Source organism: Petaurus breviceps, unplaced genomic scaffold (assembly GCF_028583685.1).
Source record: "Petaurus breviceps papuanus isolate PSGF00001 unplaced genomic scaffold, PetGlider_PUasm1.0 90763, whole genome shotgun sequence".
Classification (NCBI taxonomy): domain Eukaryota; kingdom Metazoa; phylum Chordata; class Mammalia; order Diprotodontia; family Petauridae; genus Petaurus; species Petaurus breviceps.
The window spans coordinates 6,152,926-6,163,998 of NW_027187340.1; the positions used below are offsets into that span (position 1 = coordinate 6,152,926).

Sequence of the window (11,073 nt, forward strand, 5' to 3'; positions counted from 1 at the left end):
TTGAAAAATGCCTGTAAGTTTGCTTAGCAAATGACCAATTCAGTTCACTTAAATTTCATTCAACTCAGTATTTGTTGTTTCCAACGGTTGCTAGACTCACCTTTCCTATCAAAGTGTTACTGTTAAAAGGATGCCATGGGCCTCCTGCACCTAGCTTGAAGCCTTGGCTGCCAGCAATCAGGAAGCAGTGACTGTATAATTGAATGAAGAGAGAGCAAGGAAGATAAAAAAGGGAAAGAGAAAAGGTGCAGCAGGGAAGATAGATCTTTCATATCTTATCTTTTTGTGCATTCTGTAGCAAAACACATAGACTATTTCAGTTGAAGAGAGAAAGAAGGAAAGAAAAAAATGAAATAAAGGAGAAAGGAAGGAAGGAAGAAAAAGAAAGGAAGGAAGGAAGGAAGAAAGGAAAAGAAAGAAAAAATCTTTGAAGGCAGAATAAACACCATTCCCAGGGAAGCTTTTTAAAGTGAGGGAATTTCTTACTCTTTTTGAAAGACAGTTATTTAGTCTGTGGCTTTGTCCGTTTGGAAAGTCTTAAATGACCTCTCCTCCTTTGCATTAAATAAAAAGTGATGCAAGACCCAAGATTAGGTTTGCTGGCAGAGCTGCAGAGGTAGCTCCAGCATCCATTACTTCTCCTCTGTAGTTAATGGCAGCAAACATTTGATTAACTACTGAGATTTGGACATCAAGGGGATTCAAGGTACGGTTAGAGGTAAATCATGTAGCTAAATCTCTGTTCCATCCTCACTTCACCTGCTCTCCCATTTTCAGATTTCTGGCAGAATGGCAGCTGGAGGCCTTCACCTCAGGGGCAGGACAAGCTATAATTATTTCAAGAGTAATTGGAAAAAAATTGCACACAATAATAGCTTGTCAATAAAACACAGAATTGTAGGAAGGTGTAGCTTTTCTCAAAAGATTAAAACCCCAAATTCCCCTTTTTCCATGACTACAAAGTAGATATGCGAACAGGAAAAGATTTTAGATGATTCCTGTGACAGTAACAAAGTTCAGACTCTTTGAACTGACCAAAATTGAAAAGAATGGACATAATTTGGTCTGTAACACATCTCATATGCAGGCTGTGATAATATAAACTTCAAAGGAGGAGAAGATCTTATTTTCTTGGAGTTATTAAATTTTAGTTAATATTCAACAAGCTAAAACCCAATATGGGCTAACCATGTTTAATGTGAACAGGCTCTTAAGTTGTGGATATGAGTTTTATGATTGTGTAAAAGTTAATGCTGAAAAAGGGGAAGGAGCTTTCTTGTTTATTTGGCTTCTATTCTAAATATTAGAAAGTCTTTTATCTTATTTGACATTATTCATACCAGATACATTCAATTCTAGAAAACCAGAATCAAAGCTTAAGAGAAATTACCGTGCTAATTTTAAAATTTAAAAAGAAAACTAGATAACCCTTTGGATGAGAAGTACAAGCATCCAGTCCAAATCTGTAACAAAGACAACATTCATTCAACAGGATTATGTTGAGACTTACTATAAGAAAGGCATGGTCAAGAGGGGAAAAAATGTTCTCATCTTAAAGCTTTGACTTTTTACAAAGTAATTACTGGGGAAAATATGTTTTAAATGTGACAGACATGATCTCATCAGTGCATGTGCTCTGGCCTTGTGGGTATAAACCTGTAAGCTTCCCTTCTTTCCTCCCCCAAATCATCAAAGGTATTATGCCAAAGAGGATTGGGTACTGGGCAGAGAAGAGTTATGTAGACCTTAAAGGAGTTATTCTGCCCTTGGCCTTCCCTCTTTCTATCTCTCTCTTGGACTTCCCTTGCTGGAATTAGGGCCTGGGAGTGAGAAATAGGGAGGGAAGTAAGTAGCAACTCTGCCTCTAGCATACATGTGACTGCTTACACTTGGCACCAAGAGCTTATATACTAATGTAGACAAGCCTGAGACTAATGAGCCTCAATTCTGTCTTCCTTTTCTGCTTCATGTTTCTTTCTGTGAGCCTATCTATGTAAGCCAACAGTGATCATGAGACGAATGTTTTGGGAATGGTTGCTTATCTTGGGAGTTCCTGAGCAGCTTACTGACAGAAGGGAGACTTTTCTGCAACTACATCCTTCTTGGAGCAGATAACCACTGATAAAAAAAAAAAAAATGAGCTCAAGCCATGCCCTGGCTTGCCAGAAAACATGGGCTTGGAGGATAAAGTGCAAAACCAATGTGAGGGTGAAATGGTGGCTCAGCAGTCTTTCTGTTTCATGTTTTATTTTTTTTTGGAGGGCAATTGGGGTTAAGTGACTTGCCCAAGATCACACAGCTAGTAAGTGTTAATTATCTGAGGCCAGATTTGAACTCAGGTCCTCCTGACTCCAGGGCTGGTGCTCTATTCACTGCGCCACCTAGCTGCCCCTTTGTTTCATGTTTTAAGGAGCAACTTTTTGGTAGAGTATATCAGGAGTTGTGAGTTACTGTTTCATGTCTTTGTTAGTGTACACTTTGAATATTTTGTATCTTAAGTCTTTCTTTTGTATGGATAATACAAATAACTCTCCCTAAATCTTACCAACATTGTATATTGAGTGCCTTCTATTTTCTTTTGGAGAAACCCTAAACTAGTGCCATACTTAAATTTTAAGTGATTTTCCTTAGATAATAATATGCCCAAGATAAGGGCATAAAGAAATGGAGTGTTTGAGGAGCCTAACCTTTCTCTTTAGAGACCAGGCACCTCCAGAATTGAAACTGGTCCACACGAGACTGGAATTCAGGCTCCCTTAGTGGGTCATGGTCCCTGAAACCTTCATAGGCCTGCTACTGGTCTGTTGTTACATAAATGTGTAATTTATTGAAGGAATCTTTCTGTAGTAGACTGAACATAGAACTTGAGATCTGAAGTCCTGGGTTGGAACCCTACCTGTGCCATTTTGGGCAAATGACCTTTTTTTTTTTTTTTTAAATAAAGCAATTGGGGTTAAGTAACTTGCCCAAGGTTACACGGCCAGTTATTTTGTGTGGGTGTTAAGTGTCTGAGGCCGGAACTGAACTTGGGTCCTCCTGACTCCCGGGCAGGTGCTCTTATTCACTGCACCACCTGGCTGCCCCGGGCAAATGATCTTTACAACTCGTTTCCCATCTATCAAATGCTTAAAGTATTTGCACCACGTATCTTATTGGGCTAATTTTTGGGGTTGGGGTGGGAAGTGGTGTCTAGACCTATGATGTGACATGTAGGGAATTTGCCTGAGAAAACTTCTCAAAGTGCATATTGGCAACTTTCTGCCCCCTAAATGTCAGCACTTGGAGCACTGAGAAGTTAAAGGACTTATCTAGGATCACAAAGTCAGTGTGTCAGAGGCTCAGTTTGAATTCAGACCTTTCTGACTCCTACCATATGGCTCTCCATTATGCCTGGCTGCCTTTATGAGGAGCAAATGAGAAGCATTTTGTGAAGTTGATTTGAAAAAATGCAAAATGTATAATGTGCTGTTTTTCTATAGAATCCCTTCCATAATTTCTATCAGTGACTCTACTTTGACGCCTCCCCCCTTTCTTCTTCCCCCACATAGCATGTTATCTTTCATTCTTTGGTACACTGTAATCATTATCAAATAGTTTCAAGTGTGTGTTTTGTTTCACTCTGAAAAATAAATGAGAGCAAGGACCATGTTTTCTTTATCTATACTGCCTTCTTTAATTCTGTATGACAAATGGGTTAAATAAAATGTAAACATCCAATAGTAAAAACAAGCAATCAGGGTTGAAACTTGTCTGATTGTCCCAAACTACACTTAAGACCACCACCAACTTTGTATACTTCAACAACTGTGAAAATGTAGGCTAAAATTGCCCTAAGTGTGAAAGGAACTACTTGAATACCCCAATATGGTTATTTAAATGAACATAATACAGAGATTATGTACTCCATGAGTATAGAAGCTAAACATAACTTGTGGATTTTTCTATAACAGATGAAGGGGGTGGCCACCAACTGGTAAGACAGACAATATAACCGTGACAATTAGGACTGTGTTTTGGGAAAGGATCAGCTCTGATATTAACATTCCAGGAAAAGTTGGTGGTTGACAAAGTCCCTGACCAGATTAGGAAAAGGAGTCTCACAGACAGCTATAATGCTCTCCACACTTCCAATAAACTAACTTGGGTGTGTTTCATGGTGGTTTCAAGGTAGACTGCCTAGGAGATCAACTAAGTCCTTTTGTGATGTACTGTTAGATTCTCTTCTATTAGTTAGAGATATCCTCCTTCTCCCCAGTTAATGGCATGTACCCTTCCATCAATACTGTAAATGAGAGAGGAGTTTGGTAGAGGAGACAGTGGCAGGAAAAGGCACTTTTTCCAATATCACTGTCTCATCACAGCATGGAGGCAACTCTGGGTTTTCGAAGTAGCTAGTAGAGTTCAAACTCTTTCAGATCTTACCAAGTTGGAAAGGGTTTGAATGTGGGCTGAGGATGTACTGTTTTCATTAACTAGCCTTGAATTTGGAATTTGGAAAGACCACTAGATATGTATTATTTTGGCTGAGGCATTGGTAAAGGCTGTTTACTAAGGCATGGAATTGTGACCTGCTTCAGTGAAGATCCACACTGGTGAAATCAATATTGTTTTGAAATGAAATATTTGAAGTTAAAGTATAATATATGAAGGTACTTACATAGGGATGAATAAATCCTAATCTCAACCTGTTTTAAGTTTTAGGCATAGGATTAAGAATAATGAACTTGTGAATTCTAAGTCATTCATTCACCACTGTTAAAAACAAGCAAACATAATACTACATGCATCTTTTATGAAAATTGTTGGCAACAACTTTATCTTACTACATTTTCCAAATCTTGATAATAGAAGTAGAGATAAATCAAGGAATAGTATTACCCTCCTCCCCAACTGGTATTTAAATTTTCTATACCATGACCCTAAGATTATTTTGTGATAAAGCAGAAGAGAATTTCCTACTGAATCTTGTACACTTTGATGAGTAAACCTTCAAGATAAAGGATTTGTAAATTGCTACCTTTGTTTTGCGACACCTTGTCACGGCATTCTAAAATCTATGCAGTACATATGCATTATAAATTAGTAGAATTATAAGTACTTGTTATGTAAATGGTTCATATAATCCTGTCAATACCTAATTCTGTTATATTATAATCAATATAGATCAGATCACAGTATTTGTGTATTCTATAGGTTTGAAAATTGTACCACATATGCCACTGCCCATTAGGAACTTTGTACCCTTAACATATATAACTTGATTTATCTCAACATCAGTATCTACATACCACATGAAATAAAATATTCTGGCATAAAACATTTATGAAAAATTAATATTTAAAAGTGTGCTTCATTGTATCCTGTTCTGGGTATTATATTCCAGGCAGGTCTGAGTGTACTTCATCTATCCTGGTCTAGAATTGTTTGAACTGTTCCTGGAATGGGGCCTTTGCCAGAAATATTTGGAATGTTAAAAGGATAAAATCCCATTGTTAACAAAAAAAGTGGGTACTATGACTGATATTAAAAATAACATGCTATTATCAATTCACAATCTTTTTCTAAAAGTTCCCTTTTTGTGTGTGTGTGATTTTCCTTTGTGTGACTTTTCAAAAAATGTTTTTCCTCCAATCATTTTTATTGCCCTTTAAAAAGTATATAAAATACAAATGTGACAAATACAAGATAAAAAGCCATACTCATTTGCCTAGCATGTGGGAAGAAGTAATATTCCAAAGCAGCAATTACATATTCCATCCTATAATCTCATAGATCAATGCTCTCAGCTGTCTGGATTCATATGTAACTGTATTCTTCCCGATATGCATTCTTTCTTCCTCTAAGGGTTGTTCAATGACTGCTGGTATGTTTCTACCATAAAGTTCACAGTGTTCTAGAAACTGTACACACTCTTGAATAACACTATCACGCAGCATGATCATGTGCTTGGACATGTTTTCCAGGAGAGAAAGGAAGCATCTTTTGGCATAATACCAGGTATCAGTCCCAAGTTTTTTATTATAGGGTTCCAAGCTTTTGATAACTCGGGAAATACCAAAGTCATAATTTCCTTTGGCACAATATAGAGTTCCTATCACCAAGTTGACTATGCAGAGATGATAGATTTTCTTATCTGGATCATCATAGGACAACTGCTCTTCCTCCTTTTCAATTTTCCTCATCAACTCCTCTGCCTCTTCATTTTGACTTGTCATAATATAGGAGACACACAAATTGGCCAATACGATGGCACTCACGTTCAATATGTTGTCGTAGTGCTTCTTGACTATGGGCTCATAAAAACCAATGGCTTCTTTGTATTTGTTTTCCTGCATGAACAGAACATGAGCAACATTCAGTTTCCACACATCACGGTCATTACAGAACTCCACGGACTTGCGAAAGATTTTTTCCACCATAGAATAATTCTCAAGGTTCCAGTAGATTTTGGCCTGTGCCATCAACACTGGGATGTACTTTTGTAAAGTCTCGTCATACTCATTCACGGCCTTCTTAACGGCCTCATCGTCTCTGTTGTGCTTGGCCTCCTGCACCTGCTTGGTCAGCTTCCTCAGCTGCTCCGTCAGCATCCCCGCTAGCTCGTCCAGTTTGAGGAAAGCCTCCTCCGGGGCTGTCTGGCAGGTGATCATGGCATCCAAGAAGTCATAGAGGTAGGGCGAAAGGAACTTGTAGGTCAGGTGGGCATTTTCTGCCAGGACATCTGCAGCTAAGTCGAAATACTCATACTTACAGTAGAGAAGCAGGAGGTTCCCGAAGGTCTCCGGGGGGAAGGGGTTCTGCTGGAGCAAAAACTGCAGCTTTTCAAAGCCTTCCGTGGGCTTGGCGTCCATGTTCATCAGTGCCTGGTTGTGCAGGGTCACAGGGTCCAGCTCCTCCTCGGCCCTGGGCGGCATGTCGGTGAGGGCCTCCTGGGCTGCCTCGTGGTTTCTCAGCTGGTACTCGATGGCCGCCTTGAGGTTGAAGGCCTCCACCAGGGCGGTCTGGTGCAGCACCAGGGTGTTGCCCACGCTGCGCACATCGATGCCCTCCGTGGTCATCCCCACACCCAGCTCCGGGTGCTGGCAGATGCCTCGTTCGATGATGTCTGCGATGTGCTTCAGGGCAGGGGCATAGTGTCGGCTGCTGTAATAGGCCAGGGCCAGGTTGTAGGAGAGGTCTGGGCGATAGCCCGAGGCCTGCAGGGCGGCCCCGAACTTGGCACAGGCCGCCTCGTACTGGCCTTCCTTGTACAGGAGACAGCCCAGGTTGACCTGGCCGTCGGGCTCGCTTTCCCCCCCGGCCTCATCGCCCCCTTCCCCACTCAGCAGTTGTTCCACCAGGCTCTGCGCCCCGGGCAGGTCCCCCTCGCTGTACTTGATGGCGGCCTGGAGGCGGAGGACGCGGCCGTGGTAGGCGGGATTGTCGAGGAGTAGGAAGGCCACTCGCGTGGCCTCGGGATAGAGGCAGGCCTTGTAGAGGGCCTGCGCCTGGTAGAGGCGGTACTGCTCCAGCTCCGGGTGCAGCTGCCCCAGCTGCTCATAGCACTCGGCCGCCAGCGCGAACTCCTGCAGGCGGTAGTAGCAATAGCCGAGCAAGGACAGGCCCGCCCGGCACCTCGGGCTCCGCTGCAGCTCTCCGCCCAGAAGCTGCACCGCCTCGGCGTAGCGGGCATCCCGGATAAGGCGGTACACTGCCGCAGTGAACTCTCCGTCCGGGATTTGCGCCCCAGTTAGGCCCGCCATAATCCCCAGGATTGCCCCGCGTTGCCGTCTCCACGGCAACTGCTGCGAAACCGGAAACAAAAATAGACTGACCTTCCTCCTGGACCCGGAAGTGAAAAATCTCTTTGTCGTCGGAGGGATGTTTGGAATCGGAACCTCGGAAGGATTTATCGGTCGCTATTTTGTTCGTTTAGCGAGATTCCTAACGGTTAAGAGACTGTGCGAGGATACTTGGATTCACAGGGAAACTCGGTTACTTCCCGGCATGCATCACTTTGACCGCGCATGGCCTCCTGGGAAGATGAGGGCCACTTCGGTCGCAATGCATGCTGGGATATGTAGTCTCTGGGGGGCATCCCTCACTTGGGAGATGTAGTGTTCCGGCTCTGCGGTACCCGTCCATATTGAGAAAGCGGGAGGCTGTGTCCACTTTGTTATCCAGTGTTCGGGAGGGCTGGGCTGTGTCTTCTCATTTTGTGCACTCAGCCTGCTCAGAGGCGGTGCTCGCTCACAAGCTGCTTTTTTTTTTTTCCTTTAAGAGGGGAAGGACAAGCAGGGTTAACGTTATCTCTTCCAGCTGTAAAAGTCTAATTAAATTTAAGGCAATAGATTTTGAGTTAAAAGAGATCAGATAAACCTCCTGATTTTACAGATGGGGAAAATGAGGCACTGAGAGATTCTGTGACTTTACCAAGGTCACAAAGTTAGTTAAGTGGCAGAGTTAGGATTCAAACTCAAGGCTTCTGCCTCTTTTCCACTGCTCACAACCCTGGGAAGTCATCAAGCCTACATTGGTCCTTGGGCACAGTCTGAGGACCAACTAGTGTAAACGTTCTCTAAGAGGGATCCTTTTGGAAAGAGAGAACCTTTTTTCAAGGGGTGGTGGTGGTGAAAGTTACACTCAATTCCATTCTTTATTGAATTTAGGCTTTGGATTTGGCATCATCTGGAAGCACCACCAATGTGTATAGGGATCCTGAAGTTGCTGAGTCCAGAAATCATAGGAATCAAAAGATTTCATGCTGGAAGGGATTGTAGAAATAATCTATACCAACCCTTTCATTTTACAAATGAGGCATAGAGAGAAGCTTAGTGACCTGCCCCAAATCCAAGACAGAAGAATCAGAAATCTGGTATTAGGTTTTAAAATTCTGAGTCCATTACTTTTTCTACTGTCCCGTACTGTTGGCTGAGAGGCCTTAAACCTGATCCATTGGAAGGACATAAAGAAAAAAAAAAAAAAAGACCTGACTTCTGCCTCTAAGGTGTAATATTGTTCCAGGTTTTATTGATACTATAAAATGTAGAAATGATGAGGTTCTTTGCAGTGGTTTGCTTTTTTCTGGTACATCCTCTGCATAGAAGGGATGCTGTGTTTTTAAACTTGTATGAACCACACAACCTGTGTCCTCCAATTATCAGATACCAAGCCAAGGAGTTTTGCCCCTCATTCTTCAGAAGAGAATGATAAAATTAAAATCTCCTCTCCCTTAATAGTGCTTGACTTGGAGTCAGAGGACCTGAATTTGAATTTTGGATTTTCCTATTATTTGACCTGAATGACCTTCAGCAAATCACTCCACACCTTGGTGGCACAGTTTCTTCTGTAAAAAGTGAGCGAGTTCAACCAGATGACCTCTTGGGTCACTTTTAACTTTAAATTTATGATTCTATGACTATTTCTCCCCTCCTCAGATCCATTCTGACAAACATGCTTCAAAATTTGTCTGAATCCTCTTTAGTGTGGGTGTTTCTTTGATAGGTGCAGACCACAACAAAGACATGCAGTGTCATCCTGTTTTTCTTGTCTGTGTACTTCTACAGATTTTCCAGAGAAGATCCCCCCAGTGTTCTGGAGGTCTACCAGTGTAAGTGCTCATTTTTGCTATGTGACCAACATATCTCCTTTGCTAATCATATATTTTCTTACATATAGATTGTTACTGGAAATATGCTGCAGCCCACCATGTATTTTTCAGTTGTCTATGGGTCACCTAAAGGGTTGATCCTTTGGAGATCATGATGTTCCTAGATTAGTACTCATATCACTGGTAGAATATTTGTTTTTTTTTTTAAATAAAAAGGATGAACTTACAGATTGGGGAAGAGCTTGGTATCATTAAAAGCACTCCACAATTTCTGATTTGCAGTCCAGCCTGCCTTTTTCCTCTTATTCTGGGCCCAACTCATTGTCTTTTCCCATGTATACATGCATTCATACATACACATATATGTATTTACATATGTGTATGTATAATACATACTACCTTAATGAACTGACCATCCAACTTCATGACACACAGTAGCAGATACTTTAAAAATCTATTTAGTTTTTCCTGTATGAATTGTTAGATCTTTTTCCAGTATTTGCAAATTTCATTGAGAAGGTTCTATATTGTTTTGGGACTTGCTTCAATCAACAGTATGTCATCCAGGAAAGAGAATCTGGAGAATTTCACATTCTATAGGAAATATTTATTTTATAAACCTCATAAATAAAAATATAAAATTTTCAACCTATAAATTTATGAATGTCACCTATTTTGATAGATATTAGTGTCTTAATAAGAATCTTTTTGATCATCAGTAGCCTGAAGAAATAAAAAAAAAGTGCCATGGATCATAGTTTCAGTTTAAAAAAATCTTTTACTTGATCAAATTTGAATCTTGTTCAGCCTCATAGCTAAAACTAAATTGTCAGAATGTTTTAGAGACAAATTCTTGATTGTCTTATTCTTTTATCAGACATGTGAAAAAGCTGATTTAGATTGTAAATTCCTCATTTAGGTACCTATATATTGAACATCTTTTGCATAATGCCTATTACAGTGCCATGAACAAGTAGGAGCTTAATAATGTTATTTGATGACAGTGAAATATCAGCAATAGAACATACTTGTTGTTTAGATGGACTCATTGGTGACAATTACCTTTTGGGAAATGAAATTAAATATTTTCATTTGGGACTAGAAAAAGGACTGTGTGTAAAAGATGACAATGGAATTTGGTTACCTCAGTGAAATGGGGTTGGGGGGTGTAAATCATGAAATATTCAAGACCTTAAAAGGTATTTTGGAAGGAGATTACTGCTGAGAAATTGGCCTAATCCCGGAATCTGCTTTAGAAGAGGAAGTTAGAGTCCAGTCTGCTAGGGCTAGGACTTGCAATTTTAGGGGAAATTGATATGTATCTTCCTTGTGCCAAGCCTTTGCAATTATAGTTGAGCATTATTTGGTTTTGACAGCAGATACTACGTCTGCCTCTGAATTACAGCTGACAGAATGTTGTTAGGGAGTTAATGGTGGGTTGAAATTTAGCTCTTCTTCCTAATGTTTTCTCATAGGCTTAGAAC

General features: G+C 40.8%; 1 protein-coding gene across 1 annotated transcript; it reads right to left on the reverse strand.

Annotated features, from left to right (window-relative positions):
* Positions 1-3,648: 3,648 nt before the first annotated feature.
* On the reverse strand, positions 3,649-9,896 carry IFT70B (intraflagellar transport 70B). The gene has a single exon (XM_069068481.1). The coding sequence runs from the start codon at positions 7,740-7,742 to the stop codon at positions 5,745-5,747; it is 1,998 nt and encodes a 665-aa protein (XP_068924582.1). The 5' UTR covers positions 7,743-9,896; the 3' UTR covers positions 3,649-5,744.
* Positions 9,897-11,073: the final 1,177 nt, after the last annotated feature.